Genomic DNA, 25764 nt, shown 5'->3' on the forward strand with positions numbered 1-25764 from the left:
TAAAAAAAAAAAAAAAAAAATTAAAAAAAAAAAAAAAAGAAAGAAAAAGTTTTCTGCAGTTCAAATGAAATGTTGAGGGATGCCTGGCTGGCTCAGTGGGAAGAGTATGTGACTCTTGATCTTAGGGTCATGAGTTCACGTATGCTCACATTGGGCATGGAGCCTACTTAAAAAAAAAAAAGTTGAAATTATTGTTCAAATGTTTGATATTTTTATGGATTTTTATTTGCTTGTTCTAACTAGGACAGGGGTGTTAAAATCACCCCAATTAATCTTCTTCTTTTCCCTTTAGTTCTGTTTTTACTCTATATATTTAAAATATATAGGTCCATACATATTTAGCATTTAAATCTAGCTACATAGAGATTTAGAATTGTTAAATATTCCTGGCAGATCAACCCTCTTTATTTCTAGTAAAACTTCTTGCCTTATTATCAGTCATTTCATCATACATTAATACAATTGCTCCGGTATGCTTTTGGTATTTGCATCTTGGCTTTTCCCTTCCTTTTAATATTTTCATGTCCTTATATTTAAGGTGTGTCTCTTGTAAAAATCTATAATTAGGTTATTTTTCTTAATTTTTTTAATGTGGGAGACAGAGGATCTGAAGTGGGCTCTGTACTGACAGCAGAGAGCCTGACGTGGGGTTCAAATTCACAAACCATGAGATCAGGACCTGAGCCAAAGTCGGCTGCTCAACCTATGGAGCCACTCAGGCACCCCCCTCCCACCCCCCCCCCCCATTTTGCCTTCGTTTTTGACATTTGTTTCAGAGAGTATGGAATTTGATTTTGGTGCTCATTTTCTTTCACATTTCTAGCTCCCATCATTTCTTTTGCTCAGCAGTCTTTTTTTGTATTTGAATGTAAGGTTTATCTGGCCCTGCTTTAGTGGCTTTTAAGATTTTCTTTGCTTTACATTTTGTCATTTGCTATGAACTGAATTGTGTCCCTCAACGATCCATGTGTTGAAACCCTAACCTTTGGAGACAGTCTGCTTGAGCAATGACAACACAATACCCTACAATGGTAGTTGTACTACGTTGTGCTTAGGTGTGGATTTCTTTGTATTTATTCTGCTTGGGGTTTATAGACCTTGAAGCTGTGGCTTGGTGTCTTTAGCCAGTTTGGAGAAGTTTTTGGCCAACACGCACATAGCTGCTTCCCAATTCTTTGTCATTTTCTTTACTCTCCTTCTGATAGCAGAACTCAACCTAATTTGGGGTCATAGGATCAGGAAAAAGAGTTCTATAGAGAACTGAAGACAGAATGGCCCAGACACATTTGGGAGGGGAGAGATTGAGAGAGCATTTCAAATAGAGGTAATCATTTGCATGGATTAAGGAGAACCAGGCATATTTAAAGACAGGCAGGAATTTGTTGTGAGAATAGACTGGAGAGGAATGTAAAAGCCAGACTGGAGAAAGCTTCACAGGATGTGTTAGAAAGGGTGAGTCTCAGGGCGCCTGGGTGGCTTAGTTAAGCATCTGACTGGCTCAGGTCATGATCTCACAGTTTGTGAGTTCGAGCCTCATGTCAGGCTCTGTGCTGACAGCTCAGCCTGGAGCCTGCTTCGGATTCTGTGTCTCCCCCTCTTACTGAAATGAAAGTCCTTATGATTCTATTTTCACCAACACTTTGCTTTTATAGCCAAGGTAGCAATCGATGGAGGTTTCCAGAAACTTGAGGACCTAAATCTTTCAGTCAATCACAAGATTACAGAGGAAGGATACAGAAATTTCTTTCAAGCACTGGACAACATGCCACACTTGAAAGAGTTGACTATTTCTAGGCATTTTACTGAATGCATCAAAGCTCAGGCCACAACAGTCAAGTCTTTGAGTCAGTGCATGTCACGACTGCCAAGCCTCATCAGACTTAACATGTTAAGTTGGCTCCTGGATACAGAAGACATCAAACTGCTTACTGCCATGAAGGAAAGACATCCTCAATCTAAACGCTTATTTATTCACTGGAAATGGGTACTGCCATTCTCTCCAATCGTTCAGGAATAGAAGATGTACCTAAAAACTGAATTACAAATTTGTGTCAACAATCCTAAAAACTTCCCTCTCCAAAAACATTTTATTAAGTCTTGCACACAAAAGGATATTTACAGTAAGGCATGTTAAAGAAAACCCCAAAACCACTACCAGAACCTTTGCAGTCCCTGAATGATTCTCTCCAACTAAATAGAGATCAGTTCTTCAATCAAGTTTATATACCTAACCCTCCACAATCGAGGATCAGCAGCCGGTTTTCAGACTGTGGTAAGGAGGATAAAAAGAGTTATGGGAATGGAGTGAGGTACACAGATCTTAAAGATGGCTTTAAGAAGTATTCAAGTTACATATAATGTGAATTTCAAGACTGAATCCATTTTCTACATAAATGAAACAAGACTTTACCACCAGTCCAGTTTAATCTTTTGTGGGCCAAGAGATACGCCTTAATGCTTCTAAGATTTGTTGGGTATATTAATTTTGGTATAAGAGGCCCATACAAGGTAGAAGTAAGATTTAAGGGAAAAAGCTCCTAGTACAGAGGCTTTTGATTCAACACTTACTGTATCAGCATGAAGTACAAAATAGCACTTCTAAGATTCAAACTAAAATGGAGAGGGCACCGCCCTCCACATCAGGTTTGTTGAAATGCAGCCCAAGAAGGTTTGAGCTTTGGGCATCTGGCTGACAAAGTGCCTTAGAGGTATTAGAGGAAGCCATTCATGTGGGGGTACTGCGCTAGAAAAACCACGCGTCGCATGGATCTGTTAGAAGAACACACTGGAAGCAGGGAAAGAAGTCTCTTGCTCCTACAGTGTCTTACCACTACTCTCTACTGACAAAGCTTTATACTGTGCCTGCTGCGGGGACAGGTCGTTACAGAGTGAAGATCTATTACTGCAGAGAAGGGCAATAAAGGCTGGATTTGGACACGAGAAGCAACGACTTGATAACTGATAAAACTATTACTTATTAAATAGCTTAGACCTAAACTAAAAAGAACCTTGTTAGATTTAAGATTGATAGGATGCACATAAATATTTATAGAAAACCTCTTACATGATCTAGAAGACACAGGGAACCGGCTAGTGATTGACTTCAGGGAGGGGGGCCAGGATAGCAAGGGAATAGCAGGAAGGTCTGTTTCTTTTTTCTTTGCAGATCTTTTGTACTATTTGAATTCTGTACCATGTGTGTGTACTATTAAAAATGGTATTTTAAAAACTAAGAGAACTCCATGCAAATATCTCTCCAAACCTTCTGATAAGGGCTTCTAGTTTAAAGCAGGGGGCTCCAAGTACGGCCTGAGTCTGTAGAGCCTCTGGGCGAAGACTAGTTTTTACATTTTTCCAATAAAAAAATAACATACATGTGACAGAGACCATGATCAGTGGCCTGCAAGGCTAAAATAATTCTGGCCCTTTACAACGAATGGAATACTTCCATGATAGACTGTTTTTAGATTGTAAGATTCCCATGCCCTTTTATTCCTGTATGTTAGTCTCCACATGATGCCCAGGCCATCCCTCATTGCCCTGTCACCCTCATGTTTCTAAACTTCTCCCTTTCTGATCACATGTTCCAACACTCTACCACTCTCTAAATCCTTCCACTGTACCCTACCCACATGAGAAACCTCCTCTACCATTCTCAACTTCTTATCCAAACAATATCTTCTTGTTCTAACTTCCCCTTTCTCGAATTTTTACCATGACTCACAGTAAGAAATTTCCTATCAACAATCAACACATTTATAAACACGTACACAAATGAACCAAGATTCACAAAAAACTCTAAAAGCTGTATGTGATGCCGCTGGTCACTCCCTCCTCTCAAGTTTCATTTGGCTTCCAGGGCATTCCTTCTGGATTTCCTAACCAACCTAGAATTCTCTCAGCCTCCTTTACTGCTTTTTCTCATATCTGACCTCTAAACACTGATAGCTCTATGCAAATGCATTTGCTTCGTGATCTGGTCCTGTTGCATGGTTTTAAATTCCAAGTCTATGCTAACTTACCTATTTTCAGCTCTATCCCAGATCTCTCCTCTGAACTCTTGACTCCTATCTGACTCCTGTTAATGGGCATCTCAGATTTGACCTGTCTTAACCCAATTCCTGTCTTTCCTTTCCCACAAGTATTCATGGTTACTTAATTTTTTTAGAGTGCATGCAAGCAGGGGAGGGGGCAAAGGGAGAGAGAGTGAATCCTAAGCAGGTGCCATGCTCACCTCAGAGTCCGACACAGGGCTCAACCCATGACCCTGGGCTAACGACTAGAGCAGAGGTCAAGAGCTGGGACACTGAGCTGATTGAGCCACCCTGGCAACCCTCCCACAAGCACTCTTTATGCTGACTTCTCCATGTCTTTAATTCTAGCTTTGTTCTTCCACTTGCTTAGGCCCAAAATCTTGGGGGGTCATCCTTGATCTCTCTCTTTCATACTCTACATGTAATCTACTGGCAAATGCTGAGCTTTACTTAGCATTTGTCAATAGATCCCATCACTACTGACCACTGGTCCTAGTCAGCCTGCTTCTTCCCTTGAAACTTATGGCCTATTTTCTATTAAAAAAATTTTTTTTAAGCTTATTTTTCAGAGAGGCAGAGGTAGCATGAGTGGTGTAGGGGCAGATAGAGAGGGACAGAGAGAATCCTAAGCAGGCTAAGCACAGCCAGTACAGAGGCTGATGTGGGGCTGGAACTCACGAAACCATGAGATCACGACCTGAGCTGAAACCAAGAGTCCGACGCTTAACCAGACTGAGCCACCCAGGTTGCCTGTAAGGTCTATTTTCAACACAAAAATTGCAGTCATAAGACTCTTCAATACATTAGATCACACTATGCCTTTGGTTCAACACCTTCCAATGGATCCCAGATCAAAGTAAATACAGTGGTCTATGTGTGACCTGACCCCTGACTACCTCTCTTACCTCTTTTTAATCTCTCCCCCTTGCTCACTTCCATTCCAGCCATACTGGTTTCTTTTGCCATTCCCTGAACAGGCCAAACTTATTCTTAGGGCCTTTGTGCTTGTCATTTCCTTTGCCTGGGAGGTTCTCTTTCTATTTATGTGAATGGCTCTCATTTTCTTCACATCTCTGCTCCAATGTCAGCTCAATTTCCCTCACCATTTTTTTTTTTTAATATACGAAATTTATTGTCAAATTGATTTCCATACAACACCCAGTGCTCATCCCAAACCATTCTTTTTTTTTTTTTTAACTTTTTTTAAAATTTTATTTTTAATCTCTACACCCAAATGGGGTGAACTAACAACCCCGAGATCAAGAGTCGCATGCTCTACTGACTGCACCAGCCAGGTGCCCCCTTAACCATTCTTTTTAAAAAAGCATCCACAGGGGCCCCTGGGTGGCTCAGCAGGTTAAGTGTCTGACTCTTGATTTTGGCTCAGGTCATGATCTCATGGTTCACGGAATCAAGACCTGTCCTTTCAGTGTGGAGCCTGCTTGGGATTCTTTTTCTCCCTCTTACCTGTTCCCGCGTGCTCGCTCTCTCTCTGAAAATAAAAACAATAAACAAAACAAAGCATTCACATTCCAACTGCGTTCTGCCTAACCCCCTTTCCTGCTTCATTTCTGTCTATGGCATGTATTACTATTGCCACCTAATACATCTTGTTTACTAGTGTTCCCCACCAATGTAAGCAGGAACTTTCGTCTGTTTGGCTTACTGTGGTCTCCAAGCACGTAGAAGAGTACCTAGCACATAAACAAATCTGAAGAAATAATTCCTGAAATGAATGATTTGCCAGAACCTGCAACCACTTTCCAACGGCATTAGGTATCAAAAGACGTAAGATGCAAAAATGTCTCTGAAGCAAATAAGCTGCCTTCATAACTGAATTTAACCTGCCACACCTACTTAGGCAATGAAAATATGCAGAATGTATAAAATACTGGCTGACTGTCATGAGAAATAAAAATCTACTCACCGGTACCAGAAAGCTTAAGCCACTGAATATCCCATTCTGTGAAGCTTACTTACCAGGAACTGAATGTTCATTTTATTCAACAAATATGTACTGGGCAGCAACAAACAGGTTAGGCATATTTAGTGTTTCCAGGCAAAATCTCTGAAAGAAATAGAACTTTTTATATTAACCTCTGCTCCCACAGCTAAAAGGACTAGGAAGAATCCCTGGTGCATGGATACCAATGCTTACACTCAACTGAAACAATAGGATTTTCTCCCTCTCCTGAGAATTTGAAGTGACACACACATAGTCAAATGGATGGTAGACGGAACCACAAGGTAGTGATGAGGGCAGAATAGCTTGGACAACCATGTTAGGCAATGGGCATGATGAAAATGTGAAGGAAGCTGGATGAAAGAGAGGCAGATAGGTAAGAGAAAGAGGAGAGGATAATGACAATATGACTTCCAAGCAACGGAACAGAGCCGTGGTTCCTGACTGGCGAGGTCTACTCCTGTGTGTTTCTTAAGCCTGGATTATCAGCAACACTGTTTTACAACTGGTTGTGTCTTTATAATACTACCTTTTCTCCAAATAAGTCTGACTAGTTCTCTTTATCCGTTATTAGATTTCCCTCACCATATATATTCTAAAAAAAAAATACTCATACAGTCAAGCTTAAAAAAAATTTGTCATTTATTTTCAAAGGCATTAATAAAAAGCTTAACATACTTACTAAGAAAGTTACAATATACAAATATGTTCAGTCGATATTTTCACAGATTGACTTTTCTGCACTATGTGTGACTTTCTTTTAGTTACTCACATTTCCACTGTTGAGTTATTCAAACTGATTATTCCCTTGAAACACATGGCTGGTTATCGAAGCATGAGTCACATGCAACATAGGGCAATGCAGATGGCTATGCCACCCAACCAACTGTTCATGAAGAAAAGCATGAAATTTTATTCACATCAACCATGGCGCATCAAAATACCATTCTCCTTGGGAGAGAGCTGCACCTGAATTTGGAGGGAAAAAGTCCAGATATAATTATGCAATTTAAAAACTTATTTTCTTATAAAATAAAAAAAAAAGGAAAGCAATACACTCACCATGGTAAATAAAACTAGAACAAAAGTATGCTAATATAGACTTTATGCAATACTAAATTCAATCTTTATGGGATAAATAATTAGACTAATTGTGATATTCATTTGGAAGAGTAAATGTGAAAGATTAAAAAAAAATTTAAGGAGCACTGGTATTTCATCTGTCCTAACAGAATTTCTTTTTTTTTTTTTTTTTAATTTTTTAAACGTTTATTTCTTATCGAGAGACAGACAGAGACACACAGGGTGGGCAGGGGGAGGGGTAGAGAGAGGAGAGACACAGAATCTGAAGCAGGCTCCAGGCTCTGAGCTGTCAGCACAGAGCCCAACATGGGGCTCGAACAAACTGTGAGATCATGACCTGAGCCAAAGTCAGTAGCCTAAGCAACTGAGCCACCCAGGCGCCCCGGTCCTAACAATTTCTTTTTTAAAGTTTATTGAGAGAGAGGGGCACCTGGGTGGCTCAGTCAAACATCTGACTTCAGCTCAGGTCATGATCTCGTGGTCTGTGAATTCAAGCCCCGCATCAGGCTATGTGCACAGAGCCTGGAGCCTGCTTCCGATTCTGTGTCTCCCCCTCTCTCTGCCCCTCCCATGCCCATATTCTGTCTCTCTCTCTCAATAATAAATAACCTTAAAAAAATTAAAAAAAATTTTTTTGAGAGAGTGAGTGAGCTCATGTGCAAGTGGGGTAGGGGCAGAGAGAGAAGGGGGAAAGAGAATCCCAAGCAGGCTCCACACTGTCAGTGCAGAGCCTCACATGGGGCTTGATCTCACGAAACATGAGATCATGTCCTAAGCCGAGATCAAGAGTAGGACGCTCAAATGACTGATCCATTCAGAGACCCAAAAGTACTGTGCTTTTATGGAATCCACGAGAATCAAAGAAATGATAAACTAGAACATAGTAAAAATGTATCTGAAATCTAGAATAAGTATTTATAAGATAAACATATTCAGGTTCATGCATACTAATGAACAGTTAGCTGCATATAAAAAATGTTATCTACTTGGGCACCTGGGTGGCTCAGTTGGTTAAGTGTCCAACTTCAGCTCAGATCATGGTCTCATGGTTTGTGGGTTCGAGCCCCACATTGGGCTCTGTGATGACAGCTCAGAGCCTGTATCCTGCTTTAAATTCTGTGTGTGTGTCTCTCTCTGCCCCTGCACCACTAGAGCTCAGTCTCTATCAAAGATAAATACACATTAAAAAAAAAAAAAAAAGTTTAAAAAAAGAAAAAAGAATGTTATCTGCTTTAGGGTGTCTGGGTGCCTCAGTCAGTTGGGCATCCAACTCTTGGTCTTGGCTCAGGTTATGATCTCATGGTTTGGAAAAATGGAGCCCCACACTGGGCTCTGCACAGACAATGTGGAGTCTACTTGGGATTCTCTCTCTCCCTCTCATTGATTGATTGATAGATAAATAAATAAAACAATAAATAAAACGTTATCCACTTTAGATACACACAGACATACATGCACATGAATGAAATATTGAGAAAAGATGGAGTAAAAACTTGGGTTTGCTGTATGTAAATTCTCAATCAAATTGCTAACAAAGTTATTTTCACTATCTCTTTGTTCTATGTAGACTGCTTGTAAAATGACTTGAAAAGAAATGCGTTCAATTCTCATTCATGGTAGTTCTGTTCTAAAAAGTCACAACAGGGGGTGCCTGGGGGGCTCAGTCAGTTAAGTGGCTGGCTCTTGTTCTTGGCTCAGGTCCTGATCTCAGGGTTGGTGAATTAAAGCCCTATGTCAGGCTCTGAGCTGACAGTGTGGAATCTGCTTGGGATTCTCCCTCTCTCCCTTTTCCTCTGTGCCTATCTCTCTCTCTCTCTCTCTCTCTCTCTCTCTCTCTCTCAAAAATAAATAAATAATTGGCACAAAAACAGACACATAGACCAATGGAATAGAATAGAAACCCCAGAACTAGACCCACAAACATATGGCCAACTCATCTTTGACAAAGCAGGAAAGAACATCCAATGGAAAAAAGACAGTCTCTTTAACAAATGGTGCTGGGAGAACTGGACAGCAACATGCAGAAGGTTGAAACTAGACCACTTTCTCACACCATTCACAAAAATAAACTCAAAATGGATAAAGGACCTGAATGTGAGACAGGAAACCATCAAAACCTTAGAGGAGAAAGCAGGAAAAGACCTCTCTGACCTCAGCCGTAGCAATCTCTTACTCGGCACATCCCCAAAGGCAAGGGAATTAAAAGCAAAAGTGAATTACTGGGACCTTATGAAGATAAAAAGCTTCTGCACAGCAAAGGAAACAACCAACAAAACTAAAAGGCAACCAACGGAATGGGAAAAGATATTTGCAAATGACACATCGGACAAAGGGCTAGTATCCAAAATCTATAAAGAGCTCATCAAACTCCACACCCGAAAAACAAATAACCCAGTGAAGAAATGGGCAGAAAACATGAATAGACACTTCTCTAAAGAAGACATCCGGATGGCCAACAGGCACATGAAAAGATGTTCAACGTCACTCCTTATCAGGGAAATACAAATCAAAACCACACTCAGATACCACCTCACGCCAGTCAGAGTGGCCAAAATGAAGAAATCAGGGGACTATAGATGCTGGAGAGGATGTGGAGAAACAGGAACCCTCTTACACTGTTGGTGGGAATGCAAATTGGTGCAGCTGCTCTGGAAAGCGGTGTGGAGATTCCTCAGAAAATTAAAAATAGACCTACCCTATGACCCAGCAATAGCACTGCTAGGAATTTATCCAAGGGATACAGGAGTACTGATGCATAGGGGCACTTGTACCCCAATGTTTATAGCAGCACTCTCAACAATAGCCAAATTATGGAAAGAGCCTAAATGTCCATCAACTGATGAATGGATAAAGAAATTGTGGTTTATATACACAATGGAATACTACGTGGCAATGAGAAAAAATGAAATATGGCCTTTTGTAGCAACATGGATGGAACTGGAGAGTGTTATGCTAAGTGAAATAAGCCATACAGAGAAAGACAGATACCATATGGTTTCACTCTTATGTGGATCCTGAGAAACGTAACAGAAATCCATGGGGGAGGGGAAGGAAAAAAAAAAAAAAGAGGTTAGAGTGGGAGAGAGCCAAAGCATAAGAGACTGTTAAAAACTGAGAACAAACTGAGGGTTGATGGGGGGTGGGAGGGAGGGCAGGGTGGGTGATGGGTATTGAGGAGGGCACCTTTTGGGATGAGCACTGGGTGTTGTATGGAAACCAATTTGACAGTAAATTTCATATATTAAAAAATAAAAAAAATAATAAAAATAAATAAATAAATAAATAAATAATAAAATTAACACTGTTGTTTAAAGTAAAATAAAATAAAGTCACTAAAAACATAATAACATAACTCACATAAATTCGTGAGTACTAAGTCAATGCTGCTAGAAGAAATACAAGGCTAGGTTCAGGCAAGCCTCTGGTCACATTCTTATCAACTGACCAATTCCTAATCTTTTAAAATGTGTCTTTCTGATGAAAGACACGTTACTTAATATATATTGATGTTACAGGTGACTTTTTTTTTTTTTTTTTTAAGTAATCTCCATGCTCAACGTGGGGCTCAAACTCACGACCAGTAGATCAAGAGTTGCATGCTCTACTGACTGAGCTAGCCAGGCTCTCCTAACATACTGATGATTCATTAACACTGAAATTACAGTCAATGGCACTACCTGACTTTGCCTGAATGGGGCTTACCTAACACATATATTTTCCCTGTAAGGCACAACACAGCCTTCTTGCACTTGGGAACACAAAGCACAATGTTTGGTGTCCACTTTAAAGAGTGAAATCAAAAGGCGCAGAAACATGAATAACGTGGCACTAAAAAGACTGCGCAAAGGATGCTTGTTTAGAGCAGGAGATGACACATGAAGACAGAGCACTGTTCAACCTCAGCTGAAAGTTATCTGTGTCAGAGGATTCAAATTTTTTGCCACTCTGCACTTGTCCATGAATGACGGCAAAAGCACTGTAATTCTTGACTTGGGTATGATAGATAAATTTTGGCAAGCTGGCAAATTTGCAAACACATAGTCTGTGAATGAGAACTGACTGTAGATAAACTATGAAAAACAATTTAAAGTAAACACAAATATCTAAAACGATAAAGGGAAAATAATCACACAGATATAGGAGAGCAAACATTTCTGTCCAAATGACAAGAACCACTACCACCAAAAAGCAAGGTCAAATAAATGATAAACTAGAAAGCAAGTATTTGCAAATCCTATCACAAAGAATTCTTGCAAAACAAAAAGGAAAAACATAGATCCCAGTTAAAAAGTGGGCAAGGTGATACTCATAGTTTCCAGTAAACATAAGACAGAGCTCTTAAACACACAAATAGATGAACTTTACAATAATAAAATCAATAAAAAAATTATAAATACAATTAGAGGACTATTTCTAACTATTTGACCATGAATGATCCAAAGGTTTCACAGATTACTGAATAAGAATGTGGGAAACAGGAGCTCTCAAACAATGTTGGTGAGAATATAAATACAGTCTCTACTGAGAAGCAACATGGAAAAAAATCTATTAAAATTATAGATGGAGGTTCTCTTCAATCTAGCAGTTCTAATTCTAGAATCTAAATCCAGATTAGAATTATAGATTCTATTTAGAGAATTCTAAAGATGTGTTCATACAGCTACAGAAAGAATTATGTAAAAGAATATAACTATAGCATTAAATAGCAAACAATTGGGAACAACCTAAAATTCCATCCAATTGAGCTCTTCCATCCAAGAGCTCAATTAAATTAGTACAATTCTGTATACAAAAATATCATGCAATTTTAAAAAAACATTAAAAAAATTTTTTATATGTTTATATTTGATAGATGGAGAGAGACAGAGCACAAGTGGGGGAGGGGCAGAGAGAGAGAGAGAGAGAGAGAGAGACAGACAGACAGACAGACAGAATCCGAAGCAGGCTCCAGGCTAGGAGCTGCCAGCACAGAGCCCGACGCAGGGCTCGAACTCAGAAACTGTGAGATCATGACCTGAGCCAAAGTCAGATGCTTAACCGACTGAGCCAAAACAGAACATTTTTATATCCTGGCATTGAGGATTCTCCAAAAAAATTCTGAAGAAAAAGCACTTACCTAATAAAGAACACTGTATGAATCACCTATAAAAATGAAAAATTTAAAGAGTTGGAAGGAGTAATCATGAGACATCTTATCAGATCTATTTCAACTACATATTAATTTTACTGCCAATAAATGTACACAGCACAACAGAACCAAATAAAAACGAAGGGTTTTGTTCTGTGAAGTCTCCCTCACATTCTAGTCCCTCTTCAGAGATTACTTGAGTACAGCCCTAAGGCGACCCATCAATTCACAGAGACATGTATGTAAATGCGTTTACATAAATGGCAGGTAGCGTAACACATTTCTGCCTCTAACTTTCTTCATTTAAAAATATTTTCCTATCAGATTGCTCTATATAACAAGCAACAATGTAGTTTTTTAAAATAAAATTAAAAGAATGATAGAATACAAGGATCCCCATGCTTCTCCAGAGTTTTAGGCCACTGCTGTTTACCAAAGACTTACACTAGCAACAACTGTTTTCACTAAACGAAAAAGTCTGAAGGGGATTCACCCTGTTATGAAAAAGGCAAAGGGGTGCCTGAGTGGCTCAGTCAGTTGAGCGTCCGACTTTGGCTCAGGTCATGATCTCACATGATCTCATGGTTTTGTGGATTTGAGCCCTGAGTAGGCCGGAGCCTGCTTCGGATTCTGTGTCTCCCTTTCTCTCTGCACCTCCCCCTGCTCTCACTCTATCAAAAATAAATACACATTAAAAAAAAAAAAGAAAAAAGTGACGTCAAGGGAGGAAACACGTATTGTGCACAAAATGCTATGATGGTATCCGTATCAAATATAGATGAATATGGAAAAGTGTAAAATAATACATGAAAAAAGAATACTGTGATAGACACACAGCTTAATTAATTTAAAAATAGTGAACATTTTTCTTACATACTTTTCAAACATAAATAGAAAAAGGAGTACAATAAACATCAATATGCACACCATGTACACTCAACAGCCATAAATGCGTGCACACACACATTTTGCTAAATCATGTTTTTTAAGTTTATTTATTTGGGGGGGGGAGGGGCAGAGAGAGAGGGAGAGAACGAGAATCCCAAGCAGGCTCTTGGCACTGTCAGCACAGAACCTGATTTGCTCAAGCCACACCCCTGGGATCATGACCTGAGCTGGAATTAAGAGTCGGATGTTCAACCAACAGAACCACCCAGGCACCCTAACCCCACTCCCAAGACTTTTATAGATGGCTCTTTCAACCAGATTCCAACCAGGGATACCACATTGCATTTGGCTGTTGTCTTCCAAGTCACTTTTAATCTAGAGCAGTTACTCCATGCCTTTTTTTTCACTAAAAAAAAAATTTTTAATGTTTATCTTTTGAGAGAGAAAAAGAGAGAGAGAGAGAGAGAGTGTGTGTGTGAGAGAGAGTGAGAGAGTGACAGAGAGAGAGAGAGAGAGAGAGAGAGAGAGAGAGGGGGAGGGAGAGGGGCAGAGAGGGAGACACAGAATCCAAAGCAGGCTCCAGGCTCTGAGCTGTCAGCATAGAGCCTGTTGCAGGAACTTGAACTTGTGAGCTGTAAAATCATGACCTGAGCTGAAGCTGGACACTTTACTGACTGAGCCACCCAGGCACCCTTTTTTTACTGACTTTTTGAAGAAAGGAGGCCAGTTATCTACTACAGCATTTCCCATTCTGGATCTATCTGATCATTTCTTTTGTGAGGTCATTTAACTTGCTGCTCTAGCCCACTATTTCCAGTAAATGGGAAGCAGATCTTATAGGCTTGATTAAATTCCAGTTACACTCTTTTCACTGAAACACTTCACAGGCTATTTTGTGTATTTCACACTGCATCATATCAAAATCAAGTCTGACTGTCCCATCACAGTAGTGCAGTATCACCAGTGATTCTAAGAATCTCTTTACTGGATGGTTTTCTTTCCACACCACTAACCAAGTATTTGCTGAGATGATACTTTGACATCATGACAATTCTAGAGAGCACGTAGCTCAATCTTTTATCAAATTGTTTTGACATCAAATGCATTTAATATTACTATATGTAGAAAACCCTAAAGACTGCACTAAAAAACGACTAGAACTGATAAATGAATTCAGTAAAGTCACAGGATACAAAATCTGTTACATTTCTATACACTAATAATGAGCTAGTAGAGAGAGAAATTAAGAAAATAATCCTGTTTACAACTGCACCGAAACCAATAAAATATCTAGGAATAAAATTAGCTAAGGAGTTTAAAGACCTGTGCACCTGAAAACTGTAAGACACTAATAAAAAAAAAAAGGAAGATAACACAAATAGAAAGATATTCCATGCTCATGGGATGGAAGAGTTAATATAATTAAAATGTCCATACTACCCAAAGTAATCTACAAATTTAATACAATCCCTATAAAAATACACAACATTTTCCACAGTAAATAATCCTAAAATTTGGATAGAACCACAGAAGACAAAGAAGTCAAAACAATCTTGAAAAAGATGAATCAAACTGGAGGTATCACCATCTCAGATTTCAAGATATACGACAAAGCTGTACTGATCCAAACAGTATGCAACTAGCACGAAATGAGACCCATAAATAAGTGGAACAGAACTGACAGCTCAGAAATAAAGTCATGCTTATATGGTAATTAATCTTCAACAAAGGAGGCAAGAGTATACAATGGGGAAAATCCAATGTCTTCAACAAACGGGGCTGGGAAGACGGGACAGCTACGAATGAAACTGGACCACTTTCCTACACTATAAACAAAAATAAACTTAAAATCGATTAAACACCTAAATGTCAGACCTGCAACCATAAAATTCCTAGAAGAAAACATAGGCAGTGATCATTTTGACATTAGCCTTAGAAACGTTTTTCCAGATATGCAGCCTCTGATAAAGGAAATAAAAACAAAAATAAACTATTGGGATTACACCAAAATAAAAAGGTTCTGCACAGTGAAAGAAACCAGCAAAAATGCAACCTATCAAATGGAAGAAGATATTTGCAAATGATGTATCTGATAAGGGCTTAATATCCAAAATACATAAAGAATGTGTACAACTCAACACCAAAAAATTAAATAATCCAGCTGAAAAATGAAAAGACATGAATAGATATTTTTCCAAAGAAGTCAGCAGACACATGAAAACACGCTTAACATCACTCATCATCAGGTAAATGCATCTCTAAACCAGAATGAGATAACCCTCACACCAGTCAGAATGGCTAAAATCAAAAACACAAGAAATCGTAACTATTAGTGAGGATATGGAGAAAGAGGAACCCTCAAGCACTATAGATGGTAATGCAAACTGTGCAGCCACTGTGGACAACAGTATGAACATTACTCAAAAAATTCACAATGGAACTACCATATGATCCAGTAATTCCACTACTAGATGTTTAACCCAAAGAAAATGAAAACACCGATTTAAAAAGATATATGCATCCCTGTACTTACTGCAGCATTATTTACAAAAGTCAGGATATAGAAACAACCCAAGTGTCCATCGACAGATGAACGGATAAAGATGTGATGTGTACACACACACACACACACACACACACACTGGAATATTACTCAGCCATAAGGAACAAAACTTTGCCATTTGAGACAACATGGATGCATCTAGATGGTATAACGAAGGTAACTAAAATAGTCAGAGAAAGACAAATACCATATGATTTCACTCATATGTACAATTTAAGAAACAAAACAAAGAATCAAATTAAAAAAAGAAACAAAAAACAGACTCTTAAATATACAGAGCAAACTTGTGGTTGACAGAGGGGAGGTAGGTGGGGGGATAGGTGAAATGGGGAAAGGGATTAGGAGTGCAGTTGTAGTAAGCACTGAGTAGTGCATATAACTGCAGAATCATTGTGTTGTACACCTGAAAGTAAAATAACAATGTTAACTGTACTCGAATTAAAAATAATTAAAAACATATTTAATAGCTTTACATTAGCTTTTGTTTTTTTAACATTTGATTTTTAAAGATGTTTTCCCCAAACTGAAATTCATATAAAAGATTCACTTTTATAATGACAGTAGACTTACTTCTTAATTGAAATGTGAGCACCTTCCTTCTTTTTGGTTTTGTTTGAAACCCTGTAAGAAAGCAAAAGAATTTTAAAGAATAGCATACACATTTTATACAGATACGAATAAACACTTTGTTTCACACAAGATGTTTTACTAATTCTATTTAACAAAATATCAGAAAATAAGTTTATGGCCTTCAAATGTGCTTTAAAAGTAATCCTAAAGAAGAGCACCTGAGTGGCTCAGTAGGTTGAGTGTCCAACTTGGGTTCGAGCCCCACATCTGGCTCACTGCTGTCAGCATAGAGCCCACTTGAGATCCTCTGTCATGTTCTCTCTTTGCCTACCCTCCGTTTGTGCTCTCAAAAATAAATAAAATCTTTAAGTGTTCCTAAAGTAAACAATTATTAGGCTGTAGTTAAGAAATTTTCTTCTTTGGGGGTGCCAGGGTGGCTCAGTTGGTTAGGAGTCCGACTTCAGCTCAAGTCACAAGCTCGCGGTCCGTGAGTTCGAGCCCCGCATCGGGCTCTGTGTTGACAGCTTGAAGCCTGGAGCCTGCTTCAGATTCTGTGTCTCCCCCTCTCTCTGCCCCTCCCCCACTCATGGTCTCTCTGTCTTTCAAAAATGAATTAAAAAAATTAAAATATAAAAAAGAAATAAAATTTTCTTCTCTCACTATGCCCAGTGATGTTCCTGAGCTAACTTACACCTTAATTCTTTCAAGTAAAATAAACACTGTGTCACACTCATTTATTAAAATAAAACCATTAAGGACCACTACATACTAAAGAACATTTTAGAAGTTAAAAAAAACAAAACAAGATCAATACTCAAATATTTATTGTTTTTCCTGGTCAGACCTAACCCAAATGTCCTATTCATTTCTTCTGGCTTCCACATCTTCTATCTTCCCTTTTATATATACTTTCTACTTCATTGTTTATCTACATCTACAGGCCATAAGATGTATTAAAAGTGATTTGTTCTTAAGAAGGACCAAAGTTATAGCCTATTTTATGTTATTCCAAGAACACTACTTTTACGTCATTTGCATTTGCTTGGATTTCTAGAGGTTAAGAGCTGGACCCAAATTCTATCTAGCTGCTCTTATGGGAACGAGTTGCCAACAGAAAAGCTGTCCAGCTCGTGTTTCTGTGAAGCAATGCTTAAGAAACACTAGCTGAAGCTAATGGTGGCTCAAACATACTTAAGCGGTTAGAAAATCTGACAATGAGTAGTGGCTTCTTTTTAATGGTAACAATTTCAAAGAGACAAAAAATGCAAGATCCAGGAAACTACAATTTCTTTGCATTTTCGAATGTAAATGTATGTTAACATTGTATTGTATACAGATATAGAATAATACTCTGTAAAGTTAAGATCCTTTCTCAGAAACAAGTCAGTCATAGTTGGCCCTGAATTTGAGGCACATAATTCTGGGGACAAGACTGCTTTCCCCAAAACTGCGACTTGAACTCATAAAAGAAACAGAAACATCTGCAACTTAATGGTCAGGACCATAGTTAAAAGTCCAGGGCAAATCTGCTAGGTTTTAGTAACACAGTATAATCAGGTACATGTAATAGTAGTGCTTATAAATACAAATGAACCAAGTCTAACTTTCGTCCATGTCATCCTTCAAATTAAATATATTTAAAATGTCAGTACGTTCCTATTCTTTAATGGTTGCTAGAACTATCAAAATAGAAAATCAGGTCCAGGGGCGCCTGGGTGGCGCAGTCGGTTAAGCGTCCGACTTCAGCCAGGTCACGATCTCGCGGTCCGTGAGTTCGAGCCCCGCGTCAGGCTCTGGGCTGATGGCTCGGAGCCTGGAGCCTGTTTCCGATTCTGTGTCTCCCTCTCTCTCTGCCCCTCCCCCGTTCATGCTCTGTCTCTCTCTGTCCCAAAAATAAATAAAAAACGTTGAAAAAAAAAAAATTAAAAAAAAAAAAAGATGATAATATCTTGAAAGATGTAGTAGCAGTGGAGAAAAAAAGCAAAGCGCAATGATTCAGGATCTGTTGGGAAAGAGGCAACAATACTTTCCTACAAATTGGATGTGGAAACGTGAAACAGAGTGAGAAAATATGGCTAAATGCCAGGCCTGTGGCTTGAGAAATTGGTGCTGGTGCACCAATGTCATTGCTTACTGAGAAACATAAAAGGCTGTGGGAACAGAGGTGTAAGAAATGACACGTGAAGTTCTGTTTCGGCTGCAGTTAGTTTGAGATGTACCTAACAGACATCCACGTGGTGAGGGAAAAGAGGCAGCTGCATAAGTAAGTCTGAAAGTCAGAGCTTATACCTGAGAAGTACCACCACAAACATACCATTTTAAGTCAAGGAGTAGAGGCGAGGTCACCTAGTGAACATTTATAATTAAGAAACAGGGACTGTGGGGGCGCCTGGGTGGCTCAGTCGGTTGGGCGTCCGACTTCGGCTCAGGTCACGATCTCGCGGTCCGTGAGTTCGAGCCCCGTGTCGGGCTCTGGGCTGATGGCTCAGAGCCTGGAGCCTGCTTCTGATTCTGTGTCTCCCTCTCTTTCTGCCCCTCCCTGTTCATGCTCTGTCTCTGTCTCAAAAATAAATAAATGAATGAATGAATGAATGAATGAAACAGGGACTGTGGACCATGCATAAGGATTCTACTTGGATATTCAGAAGAGGAGGAAAAGTTGGTAAAGGAGTATAGAAGGGACAGCCAAGGAGAAAGGCTCAAAACTAGTAGATGATATGGTGTCACTGAAGGCAAGAGAAAAAATGTTTTCAAAGTTACACTTTGGAACACAATTTATATACAAATGTGTAAAATGTACACAAATATATAAAAATGTTGCGGAGAACTAAGGTCAAAGCAGAGAAAAGACCACTGATGTAGCCATCTTCAGTAAAATCTCAGCAGAGTGGGGAAGACAGAAGCACACCTGATAGGACCGAAGAGGTGCAGTGAGGTAAGGGAGAGAACTAGAGATAACTCTGAAGAAGTCTGGCTGCACTTTGCAACTATGTGGATGGAACTAGAGGGTGTTATGCTAAGTGAAATTAGTCAGAGAAAGACAAATATCATGTGAGTTCACTCATATGAGAACTTTAAGAGACACAACAGATGGACACAAGGGAAGGGAAGCAAAAACAATTTAAAAACAGGGAGGGGGACAAAACATAAGAGACTCTTAAATAATTCAGATGTAAATTAAAAAATAAATACATTATTAAAAAAATAAGTCTGGCTGTGAAGGCAAGGTGAAAAATGATGTGATAGACAAGTTCTAGAGAACGTAGTTGAAGTAAATGGTCACTAAGTTTAGCTAAACAGAACTAAAACGGTCACCAACGTAGACTGATGAGTAAGACAAGCAAACTGCTGGCTAAATTCTTAGAATATGTCTGTAGATGAAGAAAGATGAACATAAAAATAATACATTTCTTAGCAGCACTCACACATACTGGAAGGCAGACAAATAGATATGATAGACTACTGTCTATATAATAGACTACTGTCAGTGGTGACTTACGGAAAAGGGTAAGAAATAGGCGTGGCTTAGGTCATCAAAGGGATTTTTGTCTTATCTTTAATTTGCTCAATTTTTAAAATGTAATGTATTCATGTATCATCTGTAATCAAGAAATGCATATATTCTTAAAGGATATAAAACAATGTAAATGGCATGATGAGAATATAAAAAACAAACCATGTAAAACTCCAGACACAGGACAATAAAATGCAACAGATGGCTCTGGATTTAATCCTGGATCAAAGAAAGCAATCTTGGGGGCACCTGGGTGGCTCAGTCAGTTAAGCGGCCGACTTAGGTTCATGTCAGGATCTCATGGCTCTTGAGTTCAAGCCCCAGCACTGGGCTCTGCGTTGACAGAGCAGAGCTTGGAACCTGCTTCAGATTCTGTGTCTGCCTCACTCTCTGCCCCTTCCCTGCTCAAGCTCTGTCTCTCTCTCCTTCAAAAATAAACAGTAAAAAAATTTTTTTTAATAGGGGCACCTGGATGGCTCAGTGGATTGAGTGTTCGACTTCAGCTCAGGCCTCGCAGTTTGTGAGTTCGAGCCCCACGTTGGGCTCTGTGCTGACAGCTCAGAGCCTGGAGCCTGCTTCGGATTCTGTGTCTCCCTCTCTCCCTGGCCCTTTCCTGCTCACACTCTGTCTCTCTGTCTCTCAAAAATAAATAAACATTAAAAAAATTAAAAGCAAATTTTAATTTTAAAGAAAGCTACTTTTAATTCTCTTGTAAGGGACACTGGTGAGACAACAGGCAAGATTCAAATAAGGCCAAAAGATGAGATCACAGAATTATATAAATTTTAATTCCTGATTTGATTACTATACTACGGTTGTATAACATTCTTAATTTAGAAAACATACTGCATTTAAATGTAAAGGGGTATAATGTTTGCAACTGATTATCAATTATTTCAGGGAAAAATACATATACACATAAACAAAGAAAAAAAAGACAAACAAGTATGAAATAAATGAGAATAATAAACCTAAAGTGGTACAGGGGCACCTGGGTGACTCAGTCAGTTGAGAGTCCGACTTCAGCTCAGGTCATGATCTCATGGTCCGTGGATTTGAGCCCCTGGACCGAGCTGATAGCTCAGAGCCTGGAACCTGTTTCAGATTCTGTGTCTCCCTCTCTCTCAGCCCCTCCCCAGTTTATGCTCTCTTTCCCCTTCAAAAAATAAATAAACATAAAAAAAATTAAAAAATAAAAGAAACTTAAAGTGGTACAAAGGTGACACTTGGGGACAATTGGGTGAAGGATACATAGAAATTCTTGTACTATTTTCGCAACTTTAAGTCTGAAAGAGATTTTTTTTTTTTAAGTTACAAACAAACAACAACAAAAAGCACTTGTATTTTGGTTTGGTTATCTGCCAAAGGTAAACTTTCACACACTACATGACCTAGCAATTCCACTTCTAAGTGTATACCCAAAAGAAATGAAAATGTACATTGACACAGAAACTTGTATACGCATGTTCATCGCAGCATTATTCGTTAAAGCCCCAAAGGAGAAATAACCCAAATGGAAAAAATGAGGTACACTCAATGGATTATTATACAGCAATAAAAAAGGAAAGGAGAGAGGGGGAGAGAGAGAGAGGAGAGAGAGAGAGGAGAGAGAGAGAGGGAGAGAGCGCGAGAGAGATTATGCTAAGTGAAGAAAGAAAGACACAAAGGATGACATTTAGTATAAGTCTATTTATTAGAAGTGTCCAGAAAAGGCAAATCCACAGAGTAAGTTAGTCATTGCCTAGGCCTGGAAATTTTGAGGAAAATGGGGTACATGTTTGTTTTCTTACGGAAGGAGGGTAGATAATGAAGATATTCCATAAATGACTGTAGTTATGGCTGTGTAATTGTGAATATACTAAAAACCCAAACCAGTGAGTTGTATACTTTAGAAGGTGAACTGAATGCCATGTAAACTATATCTCAATAAAACTTAATTAGTTAAAAAAAAAAAAAAAAAAACAAGTCACAGGCAATGCTGTTTTCCAAACTGGAAACAAGCTACATATCCATCAATGGTTAAAAGAAATAAACAGATTATGGTATATTCATGCAGAAGAACACAACAGAGCTACGACTATACACAACAATGTATATTACTCTCACAAACTGCTGAACAAAATATGCCAGCCACTAAGGAGTGTATGTATAATTCCAAACCATAGAAGTTCAAAAAAGGACAAAAGTACTCTATGACACTAGACGTTAGGAAAATGGTCACCCTTGGCAAAGGGATTAGTAGTGAGTGATTAGAAGAAGACATAAGGAGGCAGTAAATTATGTTTTTTTAAAATCAAGCTGTTCACTTCTAATATATGCACTTTTCTGCATACATCTGTTTTTTTTATTTTTTACTAGAGAGGGAGGGGGGGAGGGGGAGAGGGAGGGAGGGAGGGAGGGGGAGAGAGAGAGAGAGAGAGAGAGAGAGAGAGAGAGAGAGAGAGAGAGGCGGTGCAAGTGAGCGAAGGGCAGAGAGAGAGAATCCCACGAAGGAACGAGAAGGGGAGAAGGGAGAAGGGGAGAAGGGGAGAGAGACAGAGAGAGACAGAGAGAGACAGAGAGAGAAGCGGGGCTCATCTGAAGCAGGGCTCCAGCTCATCTGTTAAAGATGGGACTAGAAATCATGAACTGTGAGATCACAACCTGAGCCAAAGTCAGATGCTTAAAAGACTGAGCCAACAGGTGCCCCCCCCCCTTTTTTTTTAAGTTTATTGATTTACTTTGAGACAGACAGCATGAGCAAGAGCAGGGGAGGGGCAGAGAGAGAGAGAAACCCAAACAGGCTCTACAATGTCAGCACACAGCCCAATGCAGGGCTCAACCTCACAAACTGAGATCATAACCTGAGCTGAAATCAAGAGTCTGAGGTTTAACTGACTGAGCCAAACAGGTGACCTCTGCATACTTATTTCAATACAAACACTATAAACACCAAATAAACCATGAACCTCTGTATAATATGAACCTGAAAATAAGTCAAAATATGGCCTATCTGGGTAAAAGAACTCTCTTTCCTTCCAAAAAACTGAAAAATAAATATAAATCACATCAATAGTTTACTTATACACTATAAGTAATATTTTTCCAAATATTTCATGAAAAATACATGCAGAGAAATACGAAGTGCAGAAAAGGGAAGCTTAGTATGTTAGGTAATTGGTCTCAAATTACAAATGGTTAACTTGTTACTTTCCATCATCTTTCTAGTCATTAAAAGGGGAACTTCATCATACTATACAAATATACCAACCTTATACAATGACTCAAGAATACCTTTTATTATTTTTATTTAATTTTTTAAAAAGTTTATTTATTTTAGGGCGCCTGGGTGGCTCAGTCGGTTAAGCATCCGACTTCGGCTCAGGTCACGATCTCACCGGTTGTGAGTTTGAGCCCCGCATCGGGCTCTGTGCTGACAGCTCAGAGCCTAGAGCCTGCTTTGGATTCTGTGTCTCCATCTCTCTCTGCCCCTCCCCTGCTCATGCTCTATCTCAATAATAAATAAACGCTAAAAAAAATTTTTTTTTTAAGTTTATTTTAAGAGAGAGTGGAGTGGGGGGGGACGGAGGGAGGGAGGAGTGTGTGTGTGTGTGTGTGTGTGGAGACAGACAGAAAGAGAGAGAGAGAAAGAGAGAGAGAGAGAAAGAGAGAGAGAGAGAGAGAGAGAGAGAGAGAGAGAATATCCCAAGCAGGATCCATACCACTAGCGCGGAGCCAGATATGGGGCTCCAACCCATGAACTGTGAGATAGTGTGACCTGACCAGAAATCAAGAATCAGATGTGTAAGTGACTAAGCCACCCAGGTCCCCCAAGAATAGTTTTTAAATAACATTAATGGGGGCACGTACAGATGATACATTTAAAAAAATCTTACCTTTGAGTCAGTTGTTTATTTATATCTTCCATATATTAACCAAAATTTCAAGTACTTATAATATCACATCATAATGTCAGCATGGCATAGTAGCCTCCTTCCAAAAATTTAAAAATTTCCTGAAAAGTCACAATACTACATGTGTGAAACAGACTGATGTGTAAAATGGTAAGTATGGAGCCTCAGTCCATAAGGTCCAGTTTGGCATGTATCACCTCAGGCCTTCCTCTATGCACAAAAGAACCTAACACTTTTTGTCTTTATTTCTTTTCTCAAGCTATTATTCTTTCTTTTTCTATTTCTTTTTTTTTTAATTTTTTTTTTTAACGTTTATTTATTTTTGAGAGACAGAGCACGAGGAGGAGAGGAAGACACAGAATCCGAAGCAGGCTCCAGCCTCCGAGCTGTCAGCACAAAGCCCGACGCCGGGCTTGAACTCACAAACTGTGAGATCATGACCTGAGCCAAAGTCAGCCGCTTAACCAACTGAGTCACCCTGGCGCCCCTCATTTTCTATTTCTTGCAATGCATTTTGTTTTATATTAAAACACAAAGACAAATGAGATTGGAAAATAATTTAAAAGAGTGTCATTAAATTAGAAAATGTATAATCAACATAACCTAAGAACAGGAACAAAATTTTATTTTTATTTTTTTAAGAGCAAGAGAGAGAGTGAGTGAGCAGGGGAGAGGGGCAGGGAGAGAGAAAGAATCCCATGTTGGCCCCATGCTCAGCATAATGCCTGCCATGGGGCTCAACCCCACAACCTTGAGATCATCATGACCTGATCTGACATCCAGAGATGGACATCCAACTGACTGAGCCAACCAGGTGCCTCAACATGAAAAAATTTTAAATGAACTATAATTACACTTAGCAGGGACAATTCAAGAGAATGTAAGCCTTAAACAAAAGTTATATATATATGTATTTTTGAATGTATTTATTTATTTTGAAGTAGAGACAGAATGCGACCAGGGGAGGGGCAGAGAGAGGGAGACAGAGAATCCCAAGGATGCTCTGCACCTTAAGCGTGGAGCCCGATGCAAGTAATGAACTCATGAACCAGAGATCATGACCCGAACCAAAATCGAGTCGGATGCCCAATGGACTAAGCCACCCAGGCACTCCAACAGTTTTATGTTTTTAAACTTTATGAGGTAGTTTCAACCTTTATGATCTGCCAAACACAACAAACCACTTTTTAGTCACAAAGTCCCATAACCACAAAGTGATTGTTAGGAAAGATGCTGAATGATCACTTACCATATAGTAACCAGTATGATAGCCACTCATGTACCAAGAGATTAACATACTTCCCAAAGCATCAGCATCATCAAGAGAATCTGGACATATGGGAGGTGGTGGGGGAATTATCTGGAAATGGAGAAAGATATAAAGTCAATAAACAAAAACTGAAGTCTGGACATCCATTTTACATAGAGAATGCTGGATGTTAGCTGTATCTTTCCCTACATTTCATGCCATTACCTACTTAAATTTTTTTTTTTAAAGACATTTTGAGAAAGCCAACCGGTAACAATAGGCCAACAAAATTAAGATAAATAAAATCAAAAGATAAAAGATCACATAAAATGTTTAGATATTTTGTTTTGATTTTCCAACTATTATTCTGTTCCATTATGAAGCTATAGGTAAAAGACCAAGTATATATACTTTAATGGTTTTCCTTAAAAAACATCCAGGGGCACCTGGGTGGCTCAGTCAGTTTAGTATATGACTTCGGCTCAGGTCATATGATCTCAGAGTTCATGGGTTCAAGCCCCACATCAGGCTCTGTGCTGACAGCTCAGAGCCTGGGAGCCTGCTTCGGATTCTATGTCTCCCTCTCTGCCCCTCCCCTGCTCGTGCTCTGTCTTGCTCTCAAAAATAAGTAAATGTTAAAAAAAAAAAAAAAAAAAAAATTAAAATACAACACAAAACAAAACATCCAAATAGCATTTCAAGTAAAGGTCTTGAGTAGAAAAACTGAGCGGTTCCCACTGAAACACATGGAATTTGCCACAAGTATCTTGTATCTAGCCTACTGTTGATATCTCAAAGTCAGACCATGTGACTTTAGAAATTGGGACAGACCATGTGACACCAAATTCCAAGCACATCTGGAAGCACATTAATCCTTGT

General features: G+C 39.1%; 2 protein-coding genes across 9 annotated transcripts in view; one reads left to right on the forward strand and one right to left on the reverse strand.

Annotated features, from left to right (window-relative positions):
- The window catches only part of LOC125935709 (general transcription factor IIH subunit 2), a 134295-nt gene that overhangs the window by 77088 nt on the left and 31443 nt on the right, over positions 1–25764 (forward strand). For 6 of the 7 annotated variants that reach the window (XM_049649568.1, XM_049649570.1, XM_049649569.1 and 3 more), the window contains one exon: positions 1653–3753. The exons of the other annotated variant lie outside the window; for it this stretch is intronic. In XM_049649568.1, coding sequence (XP_049505525.1) covers positions 1653–2017 — 365 coding nt within the window. In that variant the 3' untranslated portion in view covers positions 2018–3753. Of the gene's footprint in view, positions 1–1652; positions 3754–25764 lie in introns of those variants that run through there. 7 annotated transcript variants of the gene reach the window in all.
- The window catches only part of SMN2 (survival of motor neuron 2, centromeric), a 41191-nt gene continuing 22048 nt past the window's right edge, over positions 6622–25764 (reverse strand). The window contains exons 7-10 of one of the 2 annotated variants that reach the window (XM_049649594.1): positions 24886–24996; positions 16230–16280; positions 12197–12222; positions 6622–6966 (exon numbers count right to left, since the gene is read on the reverse strand). In XM_049649594.1, coding sequence (XP_049505551.1) covers positions 16233–16280; positions 24886–24996 — 159 coding nt within the window. In that variant the 3' untranslated portion in view covers positions 6622–6966; positions 12197–12222; positions 16230–16232. The remainder of the gene's footprint in view (positions 6967–12196; positions 12223–16229; positions 16281–24885; positions 24997–25764) is intronic. The other variant, XM_049649593.1, reaches the window with a different exon arrangement.

Source organism: Panthera uncia (assembly GCF_023721935.1).
Source record: "Panthera uncia isolate 11264 chromosome A1 unlocalized genomic scaffold, Puncia_PCG_1.0 HiC_scaffold_17, whole genome shotgun sequence".
Taxonomy (NCBI): domain Eukaryota; kingdom Metazoa; phylum Chordata; class Mammalia; order Carnivora; family Felidae; genus Panthera; species Panthera uncia.